Genomic DNA, 27133 nt, shown 5'->3' on the forward strand with positions numbered 1-27133 from the left:
TACTGTAAGCGGTTGTTTTTTAAACAAACATTTTCACGTAGAATTAGCATCAGCGTTGTGTGCGCGTTGCTGACTCACAGTGTGAGGTCCTCGGCTTCCTGTCTCATGACGCTGACCCGGCTCTTCTTGGGAAGGACAGGAGAGTTCTGGTCACTGATCCTCTGGTAGAACAACATGTAGGCGTTCCAATACCTCCGCCGCACGTCAGGGTACGGGTTGGCTAGAGGCATACACACACAACAGTTCATATAAGAGAAGGGATTCCTCATTTACCTCTCTTTAAACGCTGTCTGCCTTGCTAGTCGTTTAAATGTAAATGAACATAACGTGACTTACACTGGTCATAGACTTTGGGGCGGTACTCCCCTCCGAAGCATTCGTATTCCAGAGTCTCGTCGTTCATGTCGAATTCCTCCACCACGTTGTCGTTGAACTTGTACCAGCGTCCTCGAGCACTGCCCCTGGACGAGAGACAGAAGGGAGGAGGTGGTGTAAGGCAGTGGTTCCCAAATGTTTTAGCTCAACACCCAAAATAGAAATGAGACGTTTGCCCGGGACCCACACTAGTGAAAATGGCAGATCTACACGCTTTTTAATTATGAAATGCTTGTATGTTGGATTTCATTTAATTGATGAAAAGTTGTGATCTTTTGGAAGACACACAAAAAAATCAGGACATTTACTCGCAACATGGGTCTCGACCATAGACTGTATAAAAGATATGGACAAAGCGACGCCATTGGTTTCTATGCAGCGCAAATGAAACAATATGGGTCCTTGGCATGGGTGTCGCCATCATAGATTGAAATGCGATCAGAGGAGGCTATTGGCTGCCAACGGTTACGTGCAACCGCAGGGATACATGGGAGAATGTGGTCGAAGCCTCCCGAAATACAGCACACGAAGAAGAACACAGCCGGCTGGTATCAGTTTAGTTGGCCCCCCTGCAACGTTATCATCAATTTTAACATAAATGGGACCTTATTTTCACAAAACGCATATCATCGTGATTGAAAGGCAATTTTTAACTAGCGATAGGAACCATAAAGTATGTATGAAAGTGTTAATTGAGGTTAGAAAATGAAAGGGGGAAATGAATGGGGTCCAAAGGAGAACAATTCTTTTTGCGATCGGCCGGGGGGGAAAACAGCGCAACTAGCGGCCAACCATAGGAAGTTTTAGTTCCGTATTGGAGTCATTTTAAATCGGCGGAACTCTCCCCCTGGTCTCGACCCACTGTTTGGGGAAACAGAAGAGTAAGGAACAGAAAGAGAGAAGGGATTTCGTAAGGAGAGACAGAGGAGACCAAGGTGTTTTAGGAAGACGGTAAAAATGAAACCCAAGCATTCCAAATTTGGAAACTCTTGCCTACATCAAAAGTGATGATCAGTTCTAGTTGAGTGACCAACACAGGGCTTGCTCTCACTGTCCAGTCTGCTGGCTGAGGAAGAGCCTGGCTGTATATCAAGGTCAGTCCTCATAGCACTGCAAGTCTTTCTGGAGCACAGGAGTATTTATTTTAAGACATTGCACTTATTAAATAGCTTAGAGCAGTGAGCGATGGGAAAGACTGCGGGAGAAGGAGGCAGGGAATGAAATGTGACAAAGTTCGCTGACCAGACTTGTGATGTCACTGTGATGACTATGCTTACTATGTGCTCTAAATGGCTGAGTCACCAAGACGCCCCAATGAGAATATTTTTGTGAGTGAGTGCATTTTTATTTATTTTTTATTAATGTTTAGACTGGGGAAAGATTCAATAGATTGGACAGAAACAGGGATTACATGCCAGGTCATGAGCTAGAAATTACAGCATGGCTGAATGCCAAGCCGTCTAGAACAGGGTTTATCTCCATGCCCCCCCCCCCCCCCCCCCCCCAAAGAAATCCCACATCACTATATCCCTGACCAGAAACGTAAATACTCAATGTTTTAAGTGTATAAGAGAATGGACATTCGCTGCATCCTTGGCTTATAATGTGAATGCTGGGTTAACCCGTTGCAGCAGGGAACTGAAACCCACACGAATGGCACAGAAGATAATGATTTGATCACCAAGTACAGTAACTTGTAACTTGAGAACTGTAGCCAAAGATTGGACAGAGAGGCCACTCCATTATTAGACTCTCAAGTCTCTCTTTTTTTCAAAGAAGCTGCCTGGGGGTACATCAGTGTTGATTTTGACAGAACATTTTGATTTACTTTTTAGTCATTGCCTTTGAATAAATTTCCATTTCGTTTTAGTCATCTGAAATGTTTTTTTCCGTTGGAAATTCACACCCCTTGGTTATGCAATAATACCCATTATCAGAGTACCTAGGCCATTATCTTTGACGCCAGTCTATGATGTCATGAAATTATATTGATGATATCAGGGATCTCCACATACAGGCTAAAACTAAAGGAAGACAGACAGAGACAGATTTGTAGATTTCTGGTTGTGTAAAAACCGCTGATCCAACCCACTTCCACTTGAGAACAGTTACCAACTAAAACTGGTTAGTAAGACAGTTCTACAATATGTCCATCAAACAGTCCATATGACTCCGGTAAGAGGTTGAAGATGGATGGATGGATTGGAAGCAGTACTTTTCCCAAAGTATTTCTAAAAAGTATTTTTGAAATTCTTTGAAACATATTGAAATTGTTATATTTATTTTACATAATCGTCTCCTCTGTTGTTTCCTGACACGAAACATTTCCTCGAGGTCCTCAACATAAAAAAGGTTAGAGAACCACTGCTCCATCGAAACGTATCCACAACGTGTGAAACTGTGAAGACGTGAAACTTCCGGACAGTGAACGGTGTTTGCTGTAACGTAAAGAGGGAGTAGGAGGGAAATGGACGAGGAGGAAACAGAACGAGCAGGGAAGAGAAAACAGGGACTATAAGTATTAGATTCTGTGGTCTCCCCACATTCCAGTTCTCCAGCGAGTCTTCTTGTTTTCCACAGCCAGACATCTGGAGATGCTTAGAGGCTGCAACCAGGAGGCCACACGGAGCCTAATGCTGCGTTCATGATGAGCCAACGAGGTCGTCTAAGGCTCCCAAACGTTCAGACTGCTAACATTATCAATTACTACTTGAGTATCCCTTACAATCAAGTGTTGGAATGGCTGCTGGGAAATGAAACAAGAGCATTTTGGCAACACAGGGGATTGGTCCTAACTGAATGAATACAGCATCGATTTGACGGTTGGTTTCCTCAGAATATTCATATTTAAGATCATGTTCTGCTCCTTTCTTTGGGAGAGATGGGAATGAGAGGCGATGTTGAATGACATGCAAGGTAACTAATAATGCAACTTCTATTATAAAATGGAGGTTGAACGAGTCAATACCCGCAGGTCTGTCTATGCTGGGGTTCTCTGGGTGGCGTTGTGTGTGTGTGTGTGAATACTGTAGCCCTGAAGGTAAGTCGGTAAGCCTGTGGGGACCGTAACCGAGACAACAGAGCCCATAGGCCGTAGCTGTGCGTGTGCAATAACTCAGAAACTACTTGAGATCCTATGGCCAGCGTGGAGCGTAACCGTGACAACAAAGCCGGTGGCCGTGCAAGATTAGACGAGGTGACAAAACGCTAATAAACAGCTTAAAGTTAAAAATGAGCTCCGTCACCGTGTTCATACATATAATGGTCGACGCCCGTGTGCAAGCTCAGATCAATTGCTCAACCCACTGAGGGAGAAAAATGTGGACAGACAGAATGACGGACAGACAGAGGTTTGTTCAATTTATAGTAGAAAAAAATTCTCGTCGGGTGGAAACCTCATATGTCCAAAACGTACAATACTTTTCAGGATTCAAATTCAAAAGTAGCAAAACACATTGCTTCGCGCCACGTTTTGAGCTTGTAGATTTCGAGCTAGCAGATGCTTTTTTTTGCCACGCTGTAGTATGATTAAGTAGGTCGTTAATTTATTTAAAAAAAAATATATATATAAGGAGAGAAGAGGTTTCTGCCCGACAGCAACGATATGTGAAAGGAAATTATTGTGCACTGAGCAGTGTTTTATTTTTTGCAAGATTATCTCCAGAATCCGGACAGTCACACAGACCATTCTCAGAGAAGGCAAGCCTCTTGCAGAGCCACGCTGTAATGAACTGTAACATACCGTCTGTCCTTTATGAAGGAGTAGTAATGTCCGGCGTGGGCCTGGCCGCTGTGAACTACAACTCCCACCAGCTCGTAGTTCTCCGATATGGTGACCTTCTTCCTCGGGGAGCCTCCCCCGGCGCCGTCGCAGCGGCCCTCACCGCCCTCTCCGCTGCAGTCCTGGCGGGCCATGCCAGAGACTGTGTAGGGCTCCATGTTCAGCACCCAGGGGAACTGCACGCCAGCCGGCAAAGGAAAGAACAAGGTCATTGTCTTTATTATTAACAATTTACAATTACAATTTAGGCATTTAGCAGACGCTTTTAATCCAAAGCGACTTACAATAAGCAGGCTAAAATACATCAATATAATAAGCAAGATAATATGTCGGTACATCAACAACAATATAACAAGGCATAGGAATATAAATCTAGAAAAACAATGACATAGATAATACATAGGTAACACATTGATTGCAGAGTGACGAGTTATTCCCAATGGCCAACAGTGACACCGACAACTTTCACGACCTATCGCTGGATGGTGTTGTTCGCTAGAGTTCTCAACGGGCCTGAAAATTAAGGCCCGGCCCTAACTAGGCCCTAACTGGGCAGGACCGAGGCCCTACCCGGCCCTACTAGTTAGCATACATTTTAGGCCCTACCCGGCCCGAAAACCCTCGGGTCGGGTCGGGTATGGTCGGGTCTATAACAGTAATAGTAATAAAATAAATACAAAAATAATACAAAAAAATATTTTCTTTTTTCATTGAGCCCGAGGCCCTACCCGGCCTTACTAATTAGCATACATTTTAGGCCCTACCCTACCCTAAATGTCGGTCGGGTTCGGGTATGGTCGGGTTCGGGCAGAATTTGAGAACTCTATTGTTCGCTAGCTTATGGGTCACCAGTTATTTCCGGGGTAACTAAAAGGTCACCTGATACGGCGATGACCTCACCGGAACAAAAACAGTGTTTCCCTTTTTTTAAGAAAAAGAAAAAGAAATGAACCATAATAAATGTGTATGGGAGACGGGTCTGGGCACAAGCTCGACGTGGAAGTGGCTACATTAGGAGTGGATCGTCGCAAGTGGACAGGAATTATTTTCCAACTTCCGCAAGCTAATCGGAGCGACGCTGAATATTCGACGATTTTTCAAAGTTAGTGAAAATCACTCAGAAAGCATGGCAGGGAACGTCATAAGTCTAAAAACATTCAATGTGTTAATCAAGGGTTAGGGTTAGGGTACTGTAATTGTAACTGAACAGTATACTGGACACTTACGGGTCCATTTGGTTACATTTGCATTATTTCAGTTACAAATGGACTAAATGGACACTAGAGATTGTAACAGTGCGTTAACGTGTCCTACCCTGATCTGTTCATCATATTTGATGGAGCGGCCGCTCTCCCAGTCGAAGCCAAAGCGCATGAGGTGGATGCAAAGGACGTTGGGCAGGGACTTAATGCACGTCCTCTTCACAGTGGTCCTCTGCACACGCACACGCACACACACACACACACACAGTCAGTTAACATAATCATCAAGCTACATTACTTAGCACATACATACACAAAAGGGTATGTTTTTTTTATCAGACATAAAAAGTAGGGGATTCAAAACAAATGTAGAATTTAGTAATTTCTGTAGTGTAAGGAATGAACACAGTCACTAATTGTAATGAAAGTACAACAACAAAACACACACAAGAGCGCAGTCAAGAGTGATGTGGTGTTACTAGGTTTTCAATGTAACAATGTGCATTAATGTGTGTTCCTTGGACGCATCAATAGTGAGTTTAATGTGTCCCTTTGGACTAATTAGCGATGTGGGATGCGCTTTGAACATCATCAACGAGTCAGCAGTAACACGTGATCATGACTCATGAGTCAGTAGTAACGTGTGATCATCGTCGTGAGTAGGGATGGAGCTAGTTAATTTTTAATGATAATCAGCACCTTATCAAACCTGCTTAATGAGCCAGGCGCACTATTGAGCATTTTTAAATATTTTGGGGAAAGGCGTGAGATGTCAAATTCTGAACAGAACTGGTACTTTTTTATTGGCCAGTTGTGAGTGACTGTGAGTTGGTTGACACTTGGTCACTATCTATGAAGATTACAATTGACAAAAGTAAAAAATATTATCATTAAATATCATTAAAACGACCATTCATTAATGTGCAATAAGTGTTAAATGGCTTTATATCATGAATAGTAATGTAATAATTTTTAGCGCCTCTTATCTTGATTGTTTTAACATGACATCATGGGCTGCTATGCTTGATACACGCAAAGCTTATTGATACCGGGTAATCAATACATTTGTTATCGAGTTTATAGCAGGCTCGGGTTTCGAGCTCCATCCAAACTCGTGAGTCAGTAGTAACACGAGATCATGACTGGTGGCGTGCGTGGCAGACACTGACCTTCTCTTTACATTTCTCACAGTAATAGTCAGTAGTAACAGTAATAACAGTGATCATTTCTCACAGTAATAGTCAGTAGTAACAGTCAGGGACGTGCTGGGCCCCTGATTCAGCCCGGGAAAAAGAGTTGGAGAGGCCCTCATTGCGCGCTATAGAGAGAGATCTCTCTCTCTATAGTGCTGCTGCTACTCAAAGATTTGCCATTTCAGATCATGACGAGTGACAAGCCAGTGGGCCAATTACATGAGTTATATTTTGTCGTTGTCGGGTGGAAACCTTGTATGTCCAAAACCGTTTGTTTTGTATTTATCATTTTAAAAATGATTTAAACTAGTGAAAACAGCCGATCTACAAGCACACAACGCCTCGCGGTGCGAGGCGTTGTGTGCTTGTAGATCGGCTGTTTTCACTACTTTTGTGCGACGGCCTTTTACTTTGATTTACTTTGTTGGCCGCCCAGCCCCCAAAATGGAACGAAGGCAGACATTTTATTTTTTTCCTCATGGCCGTCCTGGACCGGCCGGGAATGAACCGGCCGTTCGGGAGTTGTCCCGCTTTTCCCAATGGCCAGCACGTCCCTGGTAACAGTAATAATAGTGATCATGAGTCGTGGCATGCGTGACAGACACTGACCTTCTCTTTACATTTCTCACAGTAATAGTCAGTAGTAACAGTAATAACAGTGAACATGGTGGCATGTGTGGCAGACACTGACCTTCTCTTTACATTTCTCACAGTAATAGGCGTTGCTGCCCTCCAGCACCTCCCCTCTGACAAACTGGTCCAATGAGATCTCTAGACTCTGGCAGGAAGTCACGCCCAGGTTTAAGGCCATGAAGGTTTCCTCGCGCTCATACCTGCAGCACAAGAGGACAAGAGAAGATCCAACGGTTCAAATGACAGCCAGTGTCAAAAAGAGACATCTATGTTTTACCACTCATCTTTGGTATGTGAACTGAGGGTTCATCTGGGACTCACCGGTGAGGACAGTCTTTGCAAATCTTCTGGTCAGAGAATATTCCCTGGAACGTGTTTTTGAAGATTTGCTCCCGTCCAATTTTCTGAGGAGGGAACAAGTCGTTTTAATAAGGACGTCATTAACTGATGAAAGGTTCTATGTACTCAGCTGGTGGAATGAGTAGTTAGTAGACCGTGTGAGTCACAATTATTTCGCATAATCGTCATAATTGAGTGTGTGTGTGTGTGTGTGTGTGTGAGTTTGCGTGAGTGTGCATGCGTGCCTAGTGCCTACCTTCAGGTGTTCATCTAGCTGGTCTACCAGGCTGGTGAAGAACTCATAAGCATCTTGCTGTTCTCTTACGTACAACTCCTTGTTCCACATCTTGAAGATCTGCAACACACACACACGCCAATGTTACATCCTGCAACAAAACAAGCGCTTCCAGTGGCCAAGAAAATACATCATCTAGAAATATAATAATATAAACATGCATGTAAATATTATGTTTCATCATGATCCATTTTCTTTTAAACGTTTTACAGTATTTCTGATATAATGTAGCAGAGCAATAAGAAAGACGGTGTAGAGAGAAGGATAACATGTATTCCATTAAACCTGGAGGTTTTAACTCATTAAGCTCACACATGTTGGCCAGTGATATAGCCCTGTAGAGGGCGCCGCCGCCATTGCTGTGGTGTAAACAGTAGTGTAAAGTAACAAGTAGCCTACATTTACTTACAATTTTGAGTATTTGCACTTTACTTGAGTATTTCCCATTTTTAATAATTTTACTTCTACTCCACCATTGGCTGCTGTTTACACCGCAGCAATGGCGGCGGCGCTCTCTACAGGGGAGCGCTCAGGAAAACGGTCTATAGTGTATGTGTGTGTGTGTGTGTTAGGGCCTTCACGAATAGTGATTTTTAGTATTCGAATTATTCGACCTCAAAGTATTCGAATAGTCGAATATTCGACAGGACTGGCCAAACTGGTCAAATATTAAGTAAGATAAATATTGTGAAAATAGCCGATCTACATGCTCACAACGCCTCACATTGCGAGGCGTTGTGAGCATGTAGATCGGCTATTTTCACAATATTTATCTGCGGAACAGAGTCACATTAAATGTAATATCTACAATTCCAAGTGCTTGTCAGGGTGGGGGTCCCCAGTTCAAATATGTTTATTTTGGGGGTCGCCGCCTAAAAAGGTTTGAGAACCCCTGGTATAGAGCATTAACCAATTCATCCACCAGGGGCATTTACAACTCATTCTAATGACTTCCTATCTCGCCAAGCTTTATAAACTATATATTTTTTAAATATTTTCGACTTCGGTGAACAACGTCGAACAGTGACTTTGATATTTGAATATTTGAATATTTGGTGAATGCATGTGTGTGTGTGTGTGTGTGTGTGTGTGTATGTGTGTCCTGCCACTGCACCTTCCAGAAGTTCTCAGGCACGTAGTACTGCAGCTTGCTCTCCATCAGATGGCCAAACAGAGACTGCACCTGACAGAACACACTCTCCTCCGGCTGCTCCGTGTCATCCTCGATGGACAGGAAGGCCTGCGGGTTTCATACAAAGTAGGGATGGGCCTTTTAAGTCGTTTCCATATTCCAAGTACATGCAGTACATTATTGTAGAGTACTTCGAGTACTCTTTCTTTCATTTTTGTTTATTATGTTATTATCTTGTTATTTTGACGTTTATTTTGTCTAAATACTTCCAAACATCTCTCTTTCCCCTGGTCACCGTTCTTTGCGTGTGACATTAGACTGAGTGATGTCTTTTTGCCCTAAGGCATACATGGGCAACTGGCGGCCCGGGGGCCACATGCGGCCCCCACCTTCACTTAGTGCGGCCCGCAGGTTAATACCGGAATACTGATATATTATTGATTTCAGCTGTTACAATTCCAAACATGACCTGCTTTAATTCCGTCAGTCTATATTAGTAGCTTAATGACTAGTGTAGTAGTATTAAAATCTTTTTTTTTATGTCCAATGTATTTAGGGTCATAAAGTTAACATGAGTATATAACTAAATACGTTTGAAATTAAATCAAAATGTTACATTTCAGGATTCCAATTAAGAAATAACATAAAACTATTCACGATTCCAATTCAAAAGAAGCAAAAATAGCTGATCTACAAGCTCAAAACTTTTGCTTCTATTGTATGCAATATTAGAATGACAAATGTGGCCCTCTGGAGTGAAGGTGGAAATATAGTGACCCTCACCATCATCAAAGTTGCCCACCCCTGCCCTAAGGCGTCTTACTGGTAATTATCTGCGTTCTGTGTGTGTGTGTGTGTGTGTGTGTGTGTGTGTGTGTGTGTGTGTGTGTGTGTGTGTGTGTGTGTGTGTGTGTGTGTGTGTGTGTGCGTGCGTGCACGCGTACCTCAGGCAGGCCAGGTTGCATGTAAAGCTGCTGGAAGACAGCGTTCATGTAACACGTGGCTCCGCCGTTCTTCAAGCCGACGAACCCTGAGACCGAGCGGCTGTCCACCGGCGGAAGGTACTGGAGAAGAGAGTGGGACACCATCAAGGCATTATGGTTATACCCCAAACATTTACTGCTGATGAAATCACAGTAAATCTGTCATTAGTTTTATTTAAGCCATTCAGACACATTATTGTGTATCGTTATTTTATGCTTTAACTATTGAAAAATAGAATTAGAATTCTATAAGTGTCTTTTGAATCCTTCTAAGATTTTTTGAAAAACCTATGTTTCTATGTCAGCAATCTGGCCAGCCGTCGTCAAAGAAAAGGTCCTTTTCTCTTGAATGGAGCTCAGTTAGTCTGTTCTTGAGAGAATACTATGTCAGTGGTTCTCAAACCTTTTCATGTGAAGGACCCCCAAAATGATATTTATTTGGCCACGGACCCCCATCTTAAAATATCTAGTTCCAGGGACCACCCAGAAGCAAAATTTGAGTTACAAACGTTCGCTTTGAAAATACATATATTCAAAGATTTGCACACATTTTCACAACTTTTTCCAAAAATAGCAGATCTACAAGCTCGCAGCGCGGCACTCGGTGCCGTGCTGTGAGCTTGTATATCTGCTATTTTTCACTGGTTAAAGCATTCAATAATTCTAGGCCTAAATGGGTTAAATCACTTTTGGAGGCCTGCTATTTTGGATATCACGTTCATAGCGCTCGCATGTAGCGTTTATCGACACCTGCGACATTCAAACCAATCCAATCCATTCCTGGTCTGCCGTGTGTGAATGCGAGCGACACAGAATATTCCGCGATTTTTCAAAGGTACGTGGGCAGACAGAGAATGTGTAAAAAAGGCTAAATAAATAATCTTCAGAATAACACATGGAATTTGTCTTGGGAATGGTTTGTTATTTTGTTCACATGGGCCTTACGTCAAACTCCTTGCTGAGCGAGGGGTCGCACTGGTGGTGCATGTTGAGCAGCTCTCTGGTGATGATCTGCAGGTTGGACAGGGAGCTGTCAGCCAACATCACCAGCACCTCGTAGGCTGCCAGCCTGCTGCTGGCTGTGCTGCACCTGGAGACACACCATGGATGAGGGGCTTGTTAGTTGCACTATTGTGATCGTCCGTCCAGCACATTCCTCAGTACTGTGAAGCAGGAGTTCACAGCTGCCTTCAAGCGGGAAAGTGAATGTTATTGACCATCAAGTGAGGATCTATCTAAATTATAATTTCAAGGAATCTCTGCGTTATGTCTGTATCTTCTTTGAATATCTCAAGAACTGTTCATCAGATCAATCACACACTCGTCGGGCGTATCAACGAGTACCCAAGGGAGATGAGCGTCGAGCGAGAAGTCGAGCGAATGAACGGTTCTCAAGATCGCTGCGAGCAGCCATGTTGCGGTTCTTGAGACACATCCTGAAAGGGCACCACACTAGTTTATCCAATGAACAATTTAACACTTGTAACTCTGTTTAGTTTATTCCTTTGTCCATGTTGGTGTCACAGCAGGTTGTGAAAAACTGCAGCAAAGCAAACTAAAAAACTTTAAAAAACACACTACATTTGTACAACCATGTTTCATTGTGAGCTCAAAGGCAAGAGATAAACATGACTAACATATAAAGTAAGTATATATTGTGTTTGTGTCCTACTTGGGGTGGAAGTCATAGTTGGGAGCCGGGGAGAGGGTGGCGTTTTGACTGTTGATGATGATGCGTGAGGCTCGAAACAGGAAGTCATCCAACAGCTGCTGAATCAGAGATGCACCTGGACCAGAAAATACACGCTGTCACACTTCACATTACTCACCAGCGCTTTCAATTTCAACCTATCACATCACTACAGAGTACAGAGTCAACATTTCAACCTATCACATCACTACAGAGTACAGAGTCAACATTTCAACCTATCACATCACTACAGAGTCAACATTTCAACCTATCACATCACTACAGAGTACAGAGTCAACATTTCAACCTATCACATCACAACAGACCAAACATTACGTATCACATCGCTATAGACTCAACCATGGCGGAAATAGCCAACCCACAAGCGTAGATCAATTGTGAGTAGGTTGTGCCATCATCTTAAATTTGGATATAAATTAAGTATAACTGGAGCGCACAGATCTTCTTATAATTGGGTGGTGCAAAACGTGCTCGTAAAGTCTATTTGTCGCTGTGCTCCAGTTCTCTACCGTTTCTATTCTGAGAACACAGGCTTTCATCGTTAAATTAGGTGAAAGTGCACTCACATTCAAGGTTGTAGCTACTGTATCACTAGTAAGACACCCTAAGGGCGAGAAGCGACCTCGCCCTAAAGGGCCGTTCGTCCAATATCAGGGATCTAATATCATCAAGATCCATTATTTTTAATAGTAGGCTAAATGCGACTGTAGGTCGCAATGATAAAATTAAAAGGGCAGATAGGAAGGTGTGGACCTCAGACATTCTTTAACTCAATACAGGCTTGTAATATATGTATGGATTCATGAGCATATGCTTGGTTTGTATGAATGCTATGGTGCTCACCCAGGGGACTCACAAAAACCATGCCAAAACCTAAACTTAACCTCACAAAAACTATGCCAAAACCTAAACTTAACCTCACAAAAACTATGCCAAAACCTAAACTTAAAACCTATGGGTAGTTGTTGCTATAGAGTGTGCCAAATGTAGTTCTAAGAGCGGACATTTCTTGGGTAAACACAGCCTTACACAGGTGTTCTGATTAGACTATAGCATTAGTTCTATGCAATCAAACAATTGAAACACCTGTGTTTTTACCCAAGAAATGGCCGCTAAGGACTACAATGACGTAGGCGCTGGCACACACTATATACACTATATAGCAAAACATTTGAAGATTTTCAGAAAACTTAGGTCAGGATTTAGAAGGCGTTTTTAGAATTGGCCTCAGTCCTAAATGGGTTAAAAACGTTTGAGCACCACTGGACTCGAACCTATAGAGGGAAAATCAGGCCCCTAGTAAAAGAGTGAGAATGGCTCACTGACCCAGGTGTCCCTTCTCGTTGCCACAGAGCGACAGCAGGGTCTTGATGAGGCGGAGGTGACCAGCCTGCAGGATGTTGTCAGCCTCGCTGGTCTCCATCTCAGAGCTCCAGCTGGGCTCAAAGTTGTCCAGCCAGGAGATCTCATCCTCCAGCATGGTGGCCGAGCTCACGTTCATGGCCTCCATCTCTGAAGCTGTGGGAGAGGAAGGTAGAACGCTGGATCACCAAGATGGCTCATTTATGAAGATACGCCATCGCCATTTGGAGCTACTTAAGCACTTGTGCTTCACTTTTTCTCTGTAAAGCACGTTTGAGCTGCATTTCATGCTATACAAATAAAGTTTACATAAGACATCTATGATGTCAGACGTCAGTCATATCCATATTTGGGAAAATATTTTGTCCACATTTTGTCCAACTTAAACAACCAACCGCAACTCGAATCACACTTGCAAATGAATTCTATCCTGTGCGAATTCCGTAATGCTGGTTATTAACTTATTATTACTAGGGGCGAAATGGTACGCAAATCCTACACAATGGTCTCCTAAGTGGGCACCGACAGATCTCATGGACGTCCTGTGTTTAATGCTGCTAGAACTTGTGAAAAAATACATTTTAGTATGAAAATCTTGGGAAGATTGTGTGGCTTGTGACAATCGAGTCCAATATTTAGTTCATTGACCAATGACCATGGAGCTAAATAATGGTTCAGAAACTATATTCACTCTACCATTGAAGATAATAGACTCCAACCTGCTTCCGGTCTCCTAAATAGGCGGCCACCCACTTCACGCAGATACAGTAAGTAAACCAGAGATGGCTTGTCTTCCTTTTGGGGTTAACAAGAAACTAGACGTTTTTAAAAGAGTACCGATGTCCTGACGCCACCCCTACTGGGTCAAGGAAGTGTTGTTTTTTTTTCTTTCTTTTTTTTAATACCACAGGGAAATATTAGGTTGCGTCATAATTTCAAAAAATAAACAGCCCTGCGATATTGTCGGGAGTGTGCCTCGTTTATGATATTGATAACGTTTACATTTGATAACGATTATTGATACATGTATGAGAAAAAAAAAATCATACTCTTTAGCTAAATTAGTATCATTTCACCGCCAGTTAATACTTCATATCCATACGAGTAAAATCGGCAGGCTAAATTGTTAATTTTAAGAACAGTTATTACATGACTGTGATTTTCAATAGAAAAATAATAATTCTGTGACCCAGGGGGATAACGGCCTCTAGTGGCAGAGATGTCAGCAATAGTCTGGACAGTGATTCAGTGAAAAGGCCACTGGAGGTGGCCAAACTTACTGGTTAGGTCATCTAGGAGCTGGCACCTGAGGTAAAAATACTCTGTGCACTGAGACAGCAATCTGTGGAGAGAACACAGCATATGAAATGGTAAATTTATATAGCGCCTTTATCCAAGGCGCTTTACAAAGATTGTGCATTACATTTACCCACTCACAAACACAAAATCATAAACCGATGGTGGAGGAAACCATGCAAGGCACCAACCTGCTCACCGGGAGCAACTAGGGGTTCAGAGTCTTGCGGGAACCCTCCATGTTATAAGAGGGCAAACTCTACCCCTGAGCCACTGCCGCCCCCGCATATGGGTTTACGTCAAAGTGGTGTTAAGTAACTAAGAACTAATTTTTACTTTACTGGCGTAATTCCAATTTTCAAAACTGTTATTCTACTCCACTACATCAAAGAGGCAAATATTGCACTTTTACTCCATTACAATTATTTGAAAACATTAGTTACTAGTTACTTGTAGATTTAGATTTTTTAACCACGCCATTTTCAAAAGATTTTTATACTTTTTAAAACTTAACTCATTGAGTGCCAGCGCCCTCTAGGGGCCATAGAATGCCAGCACATCTCTCATAGGCGAGCGCTTTAGCTTCCAGGACTTCACCTTCCAGGACCTCACGTGTGCACGTTCATGCACGTCATGGAAATGTCCCCGATGATAATGCTAACAGAATGGCTATTCCCATTTTGTCATTTAAAAGATCATTTTTGGTCGATTTCGCCGTAAATAAACCTTGCGCCGCTTCCCTAAAGACACAATCCAGAGATATAAGCCTTCAAAGATTGGTCTTTCATTGGATTAGGCGGAGATTGGCGATTTCGTTCGCAAATGACGGCCGGCCGGGAGGTTGCTAGCTTTCGGCTAGTAGCTAGAAAAATCAGGCCAGGCTTCAGAAGGCCTCTTATCATTTTATTCATGTAATTAAAAAAAGCCGGACTACTTCGGGATCGGCACACTCGTGTACTCATCGGAAGCGGCGCCGAACATCGGGTGAACATTGGGGAGCTCAAAAATGTATTTTAAACCATTTTTAATGGAATATATCGTCGGACAGAGTAGAATGGCTAACTGGCTAGCGGCTAGCGAGCCAGGACCACCCACGACTCTACAAGCAGCTCGGGGTAAGTGAATTAATAAAAAAAAAATTGTATTGGATTGAAATAAAGCCGAACTAGTTCGGGATCGGCACAGTATGAGTTAATGAGTACTTAGTCTGATACCAATGATTTTGCACTTTTACTTTTTAAGTAAATTCTGAATGCCAGACTTTTACTTGTAACAGAGCATTTGCATAGGCGGCGCGTAATGAAGGCTAGGGGAGGCTGTGCCTTCCCAAATGCTGCTGGGTATTTTCCAAATGATATAGGCTATAACCTAATATAAAGTACAGACGGCGGCGCTGAGAACAGCTGGCTGTACAAGCTTCAGTCATACAGTATCCTACACACTCACATCGCGTCGCGGATGTGCCCGGTGTGACTCTGAGCTTGGAGGTCTGCTATTCTCTGCACGCAACATCATCGCGGGACGGAGATAAATTAGGCTTGATCATGATGGGCTGCATCATACTCATAGAGCGCTTTCTAGTCTCTGTCTCTGTCTCTCCGTTCTCAGTGGAGGAAAACGTACACCAATTTTTTACTTAGGTAAAAGTATCAATACTGCATTATTGAAATACTTTGTTACAAGTTAAAGTCCGGAATTCAAAATGCACTTGGGTAAAAGTAGGCTACGAAAGTGATGGCATCAAAATAAGCTCACAACGTGTCACATCGCAGCGCGACGCGTTGTGAGCTTGTAGATTGGCTATTTTCAAATAGTCTATAAAACGGGGCTAAAGGCACAATGTTTTATAATATAATAATTTACATCTGCAAAGTAACTAGTAGCTATGTTTTCATATAATTGTAGTGGAGTAAAAATACAATATTTGGATCCGAGATGTTGTGGAGTATTGAAAAAAAAAAAAAAAAAAAAAACATAGCCTCTCCAAACGTTTGGCTCACCCGCCGCCTATGAGCATTTGTATATTGCAGTATTGATACTTTTACCCAAGTAAAACACTTGTGTACTTTTCCCAGCAGTGTTCCAGTACCTCTGGTTGACTCCTCTCATGACGGACGTGGGGCTCCAGAGCGGCAGCTGTGCGGTGAGGATGACTGACAGCAGGAAGAGGTTGGGCTTCTGGAGGTCTGGGAAGCCCGACGTGTCCGACTGGCTCAGGGTGTACAGCTGGTCGCACGCCACGCGCCGGATCTGAACGTCACACACGCGCACGCACACAGTCACACACGGTGTTCAATGACTTAATTTAGGCCTAGAATTATTGAATGCTTTAACTATTGAAAAATAGCAGATATACAAGCTGGTGCCGCGCTGCGAGCTTGTTTGAAAAAAAGTCTTTGAATATATCTCTTTAAAATACATTTGCCAAAACATACATACATTTGTAACTCAAATATTTGCGTCTGGGGGGGTCCCTTATACAGTATTTTGAGATGGGGGTGTCCCTGGAACAACACATTTTGATATGGGGGTCCTTTGCATGAAACATTTTGAGAACCACTGACAGAAACATAGCTTAAACATAGACACTTATAGAATCGGGTCAAAATATTTCAAGATTTGCAAAAAAATTCAAGATTTTTCAAAAATAGCAGATCTACAAGCTTGCAGCGCGGCATTTAAAGCATAAAATATTGCGTAATAATACGTTCAGGCCTAAATGGGTTAACCCAGCCTCTCTCAACCATGTGGGCCGTGCAAGTTGGACCCTAAGTATAACATTAATTTAACCCATTTAGGACGAGGAAGACGGGAACCCCTTTTGTAATTATGTTTCTATGTGCTACATAGGCTGAGAAATGTATTTTTTATTAGACGTTTTATAAGAGTTATTACAATTTTTGAGTTTGCAGATTTTTTTAAAAAAATGATAAAGGTCTGGACCATGACAAGTAATTTCCCATGAAAGCCAAAGGTGTAAGCTATCAAACAGTTTTGAAATTTTGTTTCTAGCTGCTACAGAGGCTGAGAAATAAATGTTTTAGTAGACGTTAACACCTCTGTGAAGTTTTCCATAAAATCTCAGGTTTTAGGGGTATTTTTCCAATCGGCCATAGGTTTTTAAGGCTTTTTTCCAAGCGGACTTAGGTCTAAATGGGATAATGCCCTACTTGATCATACTACAATGTCACACAAAAGCATCAAAAGTAGCAGATCCACAAGCTCCAAACGTGGTGCAAAGCGACATGTTTGGAGCTTGTAGATCTGCTACTTTTGCCATTTGAATCCTGAAAAGTAACGGTTTTGTTTTGGACATAATGAGGTTTTTCCACCCGACAGAGGCGGGTTTGTATTTTATATTTTGACAGCAAAGCACATCATCATCATCACTGACCTCTCCACTCGGCGATCCCAGCAGAATATCGATGATGAAGTCACGGACAGAGGGCAGGTTGTAAAAAGAGGCTGGACAGAGGAGCAGAGAGAGAACACACTGTCACCATGTCACCATTCTGTCAGATAGTGAGACTTTGTTGACCGCTGTCTGTTTAACACTTCATCTTGATTTCCCTCAACTCCTCCAACTGCTATGCGGTATACAACCGTCGGACGTTGGTGCTGCGTGCTAGGAATACAAGCTCACAAACCATTGACTGTTTACAGTACTGCTTAATACTCCAACACAATCTGGTGAATTTCCTTCCGATGGAAAGAGGTGGCAAACAACCTTTTACAATCGGTTATCTCCACCATATAAACCATTGAATCTGACAGTCTGTACGCTTGCATACCGATGCACATATTCATTTGTGTTAAGCTGTCATCTCTGCGAGACAATAATTATCCTTCTTCTCGCCTTCTACGCTCGGTAAGTACATTAAGTGCACATTTTGCAGAGGCTGCAGTACATCAAAAAGTGATCAAATCATTAGCAGGTTTATTGAAAACATACATAACTTGTTATATGCGGACTACTGTAGCTTATACTGTTATGTAAATAGCCGATCTACAAGCTCACGACGCGTTGCTAGTAATTAGTAACTTAAGTATTTGAATAACCAGTAAGACTCCCTAATCAGGAGATAAGCGACCGTCAGGTCGCATACACAAACTTTAGAAGGCAATGGTAGCCAATCAGGAGGGAATATGGGAAATGGGACAGATCCATGTTGATGACATGACTTTAGAGATGCTGTGTAAAAAAAAAATCTGTAGGAGCAGTGTCCATTTTTTTTGTGCCAAAATCGGCCTGATGGTGGCGCTAAAAGAGGGCCATGTGAGATATGAGGGGTGGAGGTTGTTGAGTTGCCATCCAAGGAGAGTGTGTGCAAACTTTGGCATGGATAGGGGCAACGGTGCCGGAGATAAGAGTAGGGCAAAAGTGTGACGTGACGGACAGACAGCCAATGGAGCTTTTCATGGTAACTTGCAACCTGACGGTCGCAAAAACCTCAAAATTGTACCTAGTTACTTTCCACCCACTGGAACTTACAGAGCTGTTGGCAGCGGAGCTGCAGACAGGTGACCAGTAGCGACAGAGCCTCTCGGGCGATGATGGCGTCCTTGATGGAGACGCTCTGCTGCCGGACACATATCCCAGCATGCAATGCTGTGGGCGTGGCCTCGCCGTCACTGCTGGAGCTGCAGTTGCTTCCTGTTGTTGGAGGACAAGACGCACAGAACCGTGATGTTGGCTGTTGTATACTTTTCAATAATAGTGGAAATAGCAGATCTCAACACTGCGACATTTTGTTAGCGTGTAGATCTGTTATTTCCACAATTATTGAAAATGGTTCAAAATGAAAAAGGACATTGGCGATTGTGCAATAATAATAATCATAACGATTATCTCAAATAATTGTGATTAGATCATTATGTAATCATTGTGACAGAACTAGCTGTTGTTAACACAACTACAAATCCATTGTGGAACGCCACACACCAAAACACCAAGTATTATCATCATTAATAAATGCAATGAGCATGTCATTTTTTTTTCCTCACCAGTGCTGCTGACTCGGGTGCGGACCCCCTGGGCCTGGGGCTGAAGTGAGCTGTGGCTCTCTCTGATTGGCTGAGGGCTTCCCACCAGATCCAGTCTTCCAGCGGCAGCGGCCCAGGTCAACCGCATGAAGCAGGCCACCGTGGAGGTGAAGTCTCCCACCTCCATAGTCTAGGGGAGAGAGAGAGAGAGAGAGAGAGAGAGAGAGAGAGAGAGAGAGAGAGAGAGAGAGAGAGAGAAAGAGAGAAAGAGAGAGAGAGAGAGACATTAAGCAGTGTTGATTTTGTCTACTAAAACTATGACGAAAAATGTTTGTCGACTGCGTTTTTTTCACTGACAAAAACTAAATAAAAACTAAGCTGTGATGACTAAAACTAAGAAAAATATATTGACAATTTCGTCAACAAAATAAAAACTAGACTAAAACGTTAGAGAGGGACTAGTGCTGCTGAAGAGAGTAATTTTATGTTTGGTTGCTCTCAGTTGTTGCATGCTGAAAATAGCCAGTCATTACGATGCCATCAAGGCCTGCCAAAATACATTTTAGTTGACTAAATCAACTGTAGATTTAGTCGCCATAAAATCTTATGATATTTAGTCGACAAAAATTGTACTAAAACTAAAACTTTTCTGGTGACTAAATTATGACTAAAACTAAATGACATTTTATTCAAAAGACTATGACTAAAACTAAATCAAAATTTGCTGTCAAAAACAACACTGACATGAAGCAGGCCACAGTGGAGGTAGAGATACTATGACTCGGATTCTACAAATGTCTTCTAAATCCTATAGCCTTTTTCTGAAGTGTATGTTGCTACATCAGTGGTTCTTAAACGTTTTCATGTCAAGGCGGCACCCCCAAGATCATATGAATTTGGCCGCCAACCCCGATCTTAAAATATGTTGTTCCAGGGATCCTCAGAAGCAAAGATTTGAGTTAAAGATGTTCACTTTCAAAAATACTTTATATATTCATAGATTTGCACACATTTTTTTCAAAAATAGCAGATCTACAAGCTTGCAGAGCGGCACGAATTGGCGCTCAAGAAATTATTATAGTACTTTTCATAATATAAAGGCATTTAACACTTATTGCACACTAATGAATGATTGTTTTAATGATATTTAACTCACTTACTGCCAATTTAAAATGCCCCTCGAGTGGCACTAGTGCCAGAAGCCTCCATAGACTCCCATGTAATTTATAGTGCACAGATCATGCACGCCCATGCACAGATCATGCACCATGTTTGTGCAGGCTGTTCACAGCTTTCAAACAAAAAAAAAAGATTGGAAATCCGTTCAGGCATTCATGATTTATCAGCCATAATGTTTTCTTCAGATGTAAACAAAAATGGCTGCCATGTTTGAAAGATGGGGTTGTATGGGGGGTGGAACATGCAAAATCGCGATTGAAATCATGTTTACTAGATTTAATTGGGTCCAAAAAAAAAGATTTTTTTTTTTTTTTTTTTTCCTAAGTAAAAGTCGCCCAAAGTCGCTTGGCAGGGAACTCCATAGTGAGAAAGTTGCTCTAAAAGTCGCCTGGCACTGTATGAGTTAATGATAATGTTACTTTTGTCAATTGACATGTTCATAGATGGTGGTAACTGGCAAAAAAATAAAAATAAAATAAAAGATAACAGTTCTGTTCAGAATTCGTCGTCTCACGTCTTTCCAAAAATATTAGAAAAACTCTCAATAGTGGGCTCGACAAAAGCCAGAGTCAATAAGCAGGATCGATAAGGTGCTCATCATCAATAAAAATGAAGGAGCTCCATCCCCAGTTCTACCTGGATAGCGACGCGAGCAGCAGGGATGATCTCCTCCACCCTGATGGAGGAGCGCTCCGACAGGGACATCTGTCTGTAGGACGACTTCTCGGGCGTCCCGCAGAGGGACAGCTGCCGGCCCGAGCGCCCGGCGTTCCGGAACGGCCGCGACGACAGCGCCTCGCCGTCCCTGATGACGTCGTCGTCCAACATGGCCGGCATGCTCTGGCCCACCAGGAGGAACCTGTGTGTGACACGCGATGCCAGAGGACAAAAGCAACGCGTTTCAGTGTGGCGTGTTGGCAGTGCTGATGTTGAATTTAGTTTTTTCAGCGGACCTTGTTGTAATGCTTGATTTTACACTCTGTAGCATGCCGAAAATAGCCGATCTACAAATACACAACGCGTCTTGCTGTAGATCTGCTATTTTCAGAGCGCAAAGTCAGAGCGCAACAAAACATAAAATGACTTGTCTTTTAGTTCTACTGGATCTCTTCTCCTTAGCTTATGCTGCATTCACACTGAGAGAAGCCAAGCTAATGGTTGGCTTGGTAATTCAATGTAATCTCTATGCAAACCAGCTTTAAAATTTCCAAGCTCGAAAAAAGGTAAAAAATTTAGTAAAAATGTCTACAGAATTTGTATGTTTATAATAGATGAAGCAGCAATTACAAGGAATACATGTTTCGGAACTACCCAAAATGTACAAAAACAACCCAATTAATGGATTAGAACATTAAGTACCTGGCCAGTTGAAGACAGATGGAGTAGACTCCTTGTCTGGTCTCATAGTCCACTTCTGAGGGGATGGAATCTCTCTGCATGACATTCACCACCAGACTGAGGAGAAAAGACAAGATTTAAGGACAACACAGAGACAGACAGCAGAGCTAGCGCTGCTGTCATGCATGTTATTCCTTACCCCAGCGTCATTTACCTGAGGCCTCCTGCTTTTAGGAAGTTCTCACAGAAGGACTTGACACTGGTTTTGGCCATCTCATCGTCGGTTGTGGGCATGAGCTTGGAGCTCAATACCTGACACGCACACGCACGCACACACGCGCACACACACGCACGCACGCACGCACGCACACACACACAAACACACATACACAGGGAGAGTGATGAAAAACAGACGTCAAAGAGGATGGGAGGAAGTGGGGGAAGAGGAGGATGGGAGCGGAAGAATTAACTCAAATAGTACATGAATAATTTAGAAGTGTGAATACCGGAGATGTCTCTGTGTGTTTGTGTGTTTGTGTGTGTGCGCGCGCGCGTGCGTGTGGGTGTGTGAGAAAGAGAGTGTGTGTGTGCGTACACGTGCGCGTGTGTGAGTGTTTGTGTGTGAGGGAGAGCGTGTGTGTGTGTGTGTGTGTGTGTGTGCGAGAGAGAGTGAGAAAGAGAGTGTGTGTGTGTGTGTGTCTCTGTACCTCCAGGTTGTACAGCACTCTGAAGGTAGACATGCCCGGAGCAGAGGACCTGAACAGGGACTCCAGGATGGAGGCGGCGCTGGGCTGGTGCTGCTGCTTGGAGGACATGGATGGAGAGCGAGAGCCCGAGCCCTGACCCAGGGTGAACAACGTCTTCTACAGGACAGCACCCAGAGAGAAACAAGACGCACGTGAGAAGAGGACAGAGGCTAGGGATGGGACGATAAGCGATGTTATCGCTTATCGCGATAAAAAACACTCAGGATAATCGTATCATGGAGATTTAATTTATCGTGATATCGTCCTCCGTCATGCACTGGGATCAATTCACCTTTTATTTGCCGAGCTGCATATCCGGTACCACTTAAATCCTCTGGTAAAAGTTACTTATAATACACATACTTGATAGTCTTTTTTTTCACTCTCTATCAAATGTCTTTGCCAAAAAATAGCTGATCTACAAGCTCACAACGCATTGCGTTGCAATGCGTTGTGAGCTTGTAGGTCTGCAATTTTTTGGCAAATGTTCCGCCCCAGGATAATGGATTTTGATTATCGCGATAATATCGTAAATTGAGATTTATTTTGTCACAATAATCGTGATATGACATTTTCATATTGTCCCATCCCTAACAGAGACACATGAAAAGGACACAGACATAATGCCACACAAATGTAGGGAGAATTCTCATTCAACTATATACATTGCCACGTAAACATGGAATGCCCTGACACCATCCATTAAAAAATGTGAATGACAGGTTTCTTTCAAAATTGGCCTGAACAAACATCTACCAGAAGAAGTAATTTCCCATTGTGCCGCCGTTCTTTTTCTCCTTTGTACAAAGTGTTTTGTATTTGTTGGGACATGTATTATACATTTCTAATGCTATGTTGATGAAATGAGGGTAAACACAAAGGAGGGCACGCACGCCTGAGTTGGTGAGGTGCTGACCACCGCAGATAATAATGTTGAAAAAGAAAGAACAGCTCTTCAGGCACCATGCAAATAATGTATTTAAACAACCAACGTTTCGACTTTAACAGTCTTCCTCAGGGTTTAAATGAATTGATACGTATATGATCATAATGGAAACAAGTCCCCTGGCCTTTGTTGTGTCATAGCCTTTATGTCTGACTGTACTGCATCATGTGCCGTTTACATTTCTGACTAAGAAAGTAATTCAATCAAATCAAGCATCAAATCACTGAGCCAATAGACGGATGTACCTGGTGGCTCCAAACGCTGGACTCTTTGGGGACAAAGTTGTCCAGAGCGTCCTGCACCTCAGGATCTGTAGGAATCAACAGCAGCAGCTTCCGCACACGCAGAGTAATCCTGGAGGGAATCAATGAATGAACACATGTATCTGTATATTTGTAGCATACTTGTCGTATTTTTAAGGTTTTCAGGAAAGAAGAAATACAAAAATCACTTTCTGTAGGTGACTTAGGCAATCATGAGGAAAAATAACTAATTTTGCATAAGTCATGTTTATCTGCCTTTATTTATATCTGCCTAACTCTACTCTCCTAACACTGCAGCTTTATAGTGCTTTTTTTGCCTATGACATGTCTTCACCTCAGCATATCGGAATGCTTGTTACACATATTTCGGTCAGAAGTTGAATTAAAATCACCTTCTGACTAAGTGATTTTGTCTCACCTGGATTCATCGAGGTTGGCCAGCTGATAAAGCATCTCAAACACGTTGCACACCAAGGCCATCACCACACCGGGCAGGGACTTCTCCTGTACGCAAAACACAAGGTCAGCAGGGGGCCGAGCGCATGAGCAGTGCTTAAGGATCAGTGGTTTTCAAACTTTTTTCTGCCCAAGGTACACCAATGGCACATCTGTATTTATAGTGAAAATAGCTGGTCTACAAGAAGACAATGCACAGAGTCCTGATGTGGTAAATGTTAAGAAGTAAATAAATAATTAACTTTGTGTAGGCTATAGTTGTTCATATTGCAATAACATTTTTGTTTACAGTTTTTGTGTGGAATTTTTTTTGCTCTATGTGGTGGTGGAAAAAAAATAAAAAATAAAAATGTGTCAAAATGTCTTTAAAAACTAGACCAGGTCACCTGGTTGTGCCAGACCCGCAATGAAAACTAGTATGGCACTGAACTAACACATGAACACACAGGATTTTATAGTCTCAGCAACAAAGCGTAGTGAGCTTGTAGATCGGCTGTTTTCACTAGTATGGCACTGAACTAACACATGAACACACAGGATTTTATAGTCTCAGCAACAAAGCGTAGTGAGCTTGTAGATCGGCTGTTTTGACTAGTATGGCACTGAACTAACACATGAACACACAGGACTTTATAGGCTGAGCAGCTGGAAATGTTTGTGAGCTTGTAGATGGGCTGTTTTCACTAGTATGGCTGTGGGGCAAATGTTTTGCAGCACTGAACTAACACATGAACACACAGGAATTTATAGTCTCAGCAGCTCGTCAGCCAACTCAACTCAGCTGGTCCCGTACAGGTGACGGCACTCAAGGCAATCAGCCGAGCAAGGGAAGGGAGGGGCAGATGAGCAGTCAGAGGCAAACACAGGCACACTGAGGAAAAGAGGGACACTGAGGAAAAGAGGGACCGACCGACCGACCGACAGACCGACAGACCGACAAAGCCTTATGTAGGCCGACCCCCTGGGTCTGGCAAAAAAGGACATAACATGTTAAACGTTCTGAAGAATGATTTGATGGAAGTGTTGTGCATGTTTTGACACAATAAAGTATAAAAAAAAATATATATTGCAATAAAAATCCAAGGCACACATAAACTTGTCTCATGGCAAACCATTGGAAAACCACTGATGCATACTAATGCAATTGCTCCACACTTCCAATTTGTTAGCCGCAAAATCAGTTTAACCACTTTAAACTATATCTTATGGTTTGGCTAATTAAAAAGAGCCGATCCACTAACTCACAACGAGTCAAGATACTAATGCAACATCTAATAATTTTTTTAACACAATTCTTCTATGACCCTTTCATTGAATATTTTCAGATGAGGAATGATACATATCAACCCTGTCAGGAAACCTCATACGTCCTAAAATGTTATTAAAAAAATGCGGATCTACAAGCTCAAAATGCAGATGTCCTTGTCCTCCTTGACATGGAAAAAAGATTGAGAACCACTGTTACCATAACGTCTAAATAGTATAGACAGTACGTTTGGGTTAACCTGTTCCAGTGCGTAGGCGGAGTTGAAGACGGCAGAGCTGGAGCTGCTGGATGCGGAGGCGGAGGACTCGGAGCTTCCGGAGGGCGTCCCCGTCCCCGAGCTCTTCACTGTCAGGCTCTGCTCGTCACTGAAGCCCAGCTGAGACAGCAGCTTCTGGTCTCGATTCATTGTCAGCTATCATCCGTGATGATATCGACGAAGCATGGAATAAACATGGATTAAAAGCCAGTGGTGGAAAAATATTTGTAATATATATTTTTTGGCTTTTATGCCTTTATTGATACGACAGTTAGACTGGATGGGGAGTGATTCTAACCCGCAACACTCTGTCAGGCATCAGAGCCTATGTGGTATGCGCCTGGACCGCTAGGCTAGCAGGCACTCCCTACATTTCTTTACTTTCATTACATTCTTACAGTATGCCTCATTCACATACAGAAAAGCCAGGCTAATGGTTTGCTTGGTAATTCAATGTATTCTCTATGCAAAACAGCTTTTAAAATGTCCAAGCTGGAAAAAAGCTTGGAATTTTTTAAAGCTGGTTTGCATAGAGAATACATTGAATTACAAAGCAAACCATTAGCTTGGCTTCTCTCAGTGTTTTCTGGTGGAACATACTGTAAGGATGTGACAATCTGCTTTAACTACAGTTCTTTACTTAAGTAAAAGCATCAATACTGCAATGTAGAAACACTCTGTTACAAGTAAAAGTCTGGAAATATAAATTTACTTGAGTAAAGTATAAAAGTATGGCATCAAAAATTCTAAATACACTCAAAGTACCAAAAGTAAAAGTACTACATTCAAAATGTATACAAACATAGTAACTAGTAAATAACATTTTAAAATAAATGGATTGGAGTAGAAGTTCACTTTAATTCAGTTACTTTACATCACTGATCCATGGTGACTGATCCATGATGACGCATGGAATTAACATGGATTAAAGCTAAATAAAATCTCACGACTGGAAGAAATGTGTATCCATGCCAAGTCCTATTATGCGATTTGTGAGACAGAGTGAAAGGAGCTCTCCCACCTCTATTATATACTTTATATAGTCTTCATTAAAACACCTACCACACTGTCATTGGCAAAGATCTGAACATTGTCCACTGGACAGCTGAGGTGTTCAGAAATCTTCCACCGGATACTTCCTATAGTCTCGTTACTGTGGGCCTGGAGAGCAAGCATGCACGCACACACGCAGCACACACACATACGCGCACACACACACACACACACACACACACACACACACACACACACACACACACGCACGCACAGACAGACACAAACTTTAACAATGTATTCCTGTCCAAATAAAGGAGAGCATGCAAGGACTCAAGCATTAAAGATACAGTTAAGGTCACTAAATCATGGCATATATGTCTAGAGCTGTCACCAGGCCCTGG

At 42.5% G+C, this 27133-nt stretch overlaps 1 protein-coding gene across 9 annotated transcripts in view; it reads right to left on the reverse strand.

The window, feature by feature from the left end:
- The window catches only part of usp24 (ubiquitin specific peptidase 24), a 90793-nt gene that overhangs the window by 15400 nt on the left and 48260 nt on the right, over nucleotides 1–27133 (reverse strand). For 5 of the 9 annotated variants that reach the window (XM_080734252.1, XM_080734249.1, XM_080734251.1 and 2 more), the window contains 25 exons: nucleotides 26799–26897; nucleotides 25707–25892; nucleotides 24176–24261; nucleotides 23740–23848; nucleotides 22510–22665; nucleotides 22017–22114; nucleotides 21824–21919; nucleotides 21101–21323; nucleotides 19307–19475; nucleotides 18795–18956; nucleotides 17697–17767; nucleotides 16392–16552; nucleotides 14287–14348; nucleotides 12971–13162; nucleotides 11606–11720; nucleotides 10879–11023; nucleotides 9895–10014; nucleotides 8933–9058; nucleotides 7780–7878; nucleotides 7506–7588; nucleotides 7243–7384; nucleotides 5471–5590; nucleotides 4118–4332; nucleotides 337–461; nucleotides 79–220 (listed from right to left, as the gene is read on the reverse strand). In XM_080734252.1, coding sequence (XP_080590378.1) covers nucleotides 79–220; nucleotides 337–461; nucleotides 4118–4332; nucleotides 5471–5590; nucleotides 7243–7384; nucleotides 7506–7588; nucleotides 7780–7878; nucleotides 8933–9058; nucleotides 9895–10014; nucleotides 10879–11023; nucleotides 11606–11720; nucleotides 12971–13162; nucleotides 14287–14348; nucleotides 16392–16552; nucleotides 17697–17767; nucleotides 18795–18956; nucleotides 19307–19475; nucleotides 21101–21323; nucleotides 21824–21919; nucleotides 22017–22114; nucleotides 22510–22665; nucleotides 23740–23848; nucleotides 24176–24261; nucleotides 25707–25892; nucleotides 26799–26897 — 3302 coding nt within the window. The remainder of the gene's footprint in view (nucleotides 1–78; nucleotides 221–336; nucleotides 462–4117; nucleotides 4333–5470; nucleotides 5591–7242; nucleotides 7385–7505; nucleotides 7589–7779; nucleotides 7879–8932; nucleotides 9059–9894; nucleotides 10015–10878; nucleotides 11024–11605; nucleotides 11721–12970; nucleotides 13163–14286; nucleotides 14349–16391; nucleotides 16553–17696; nucleotides 17768–18794; nucleotides 18957–19306; nucleotides 19476–21100; nucleotides 21324–21823; nucleotides 21920–22016; nucleotides 22115–22509; nucleotides 22666–23739; nucleotides 23849–24175; nucleotides 24262–25706; nucleotides 25893–26798; nucleotides 26898–27133) is intronic. The other 4 variants (XM_080734253.1, XM_080734250.1, XM_080734248.1 and 1 more) reach the window with 1 other exon arrangement.

This window comes from Nannobrachium achirus, assembly GCF_963921795.1.
Source record: "Nannobrachium achirus genome assembly, chromosome: 1".
NCBI lineage: Eukaryota > Metazoa > Chordata > Actinopteri > Myctophiformes > Myctophidae > Nannobrachium > Nannobrachium achirus.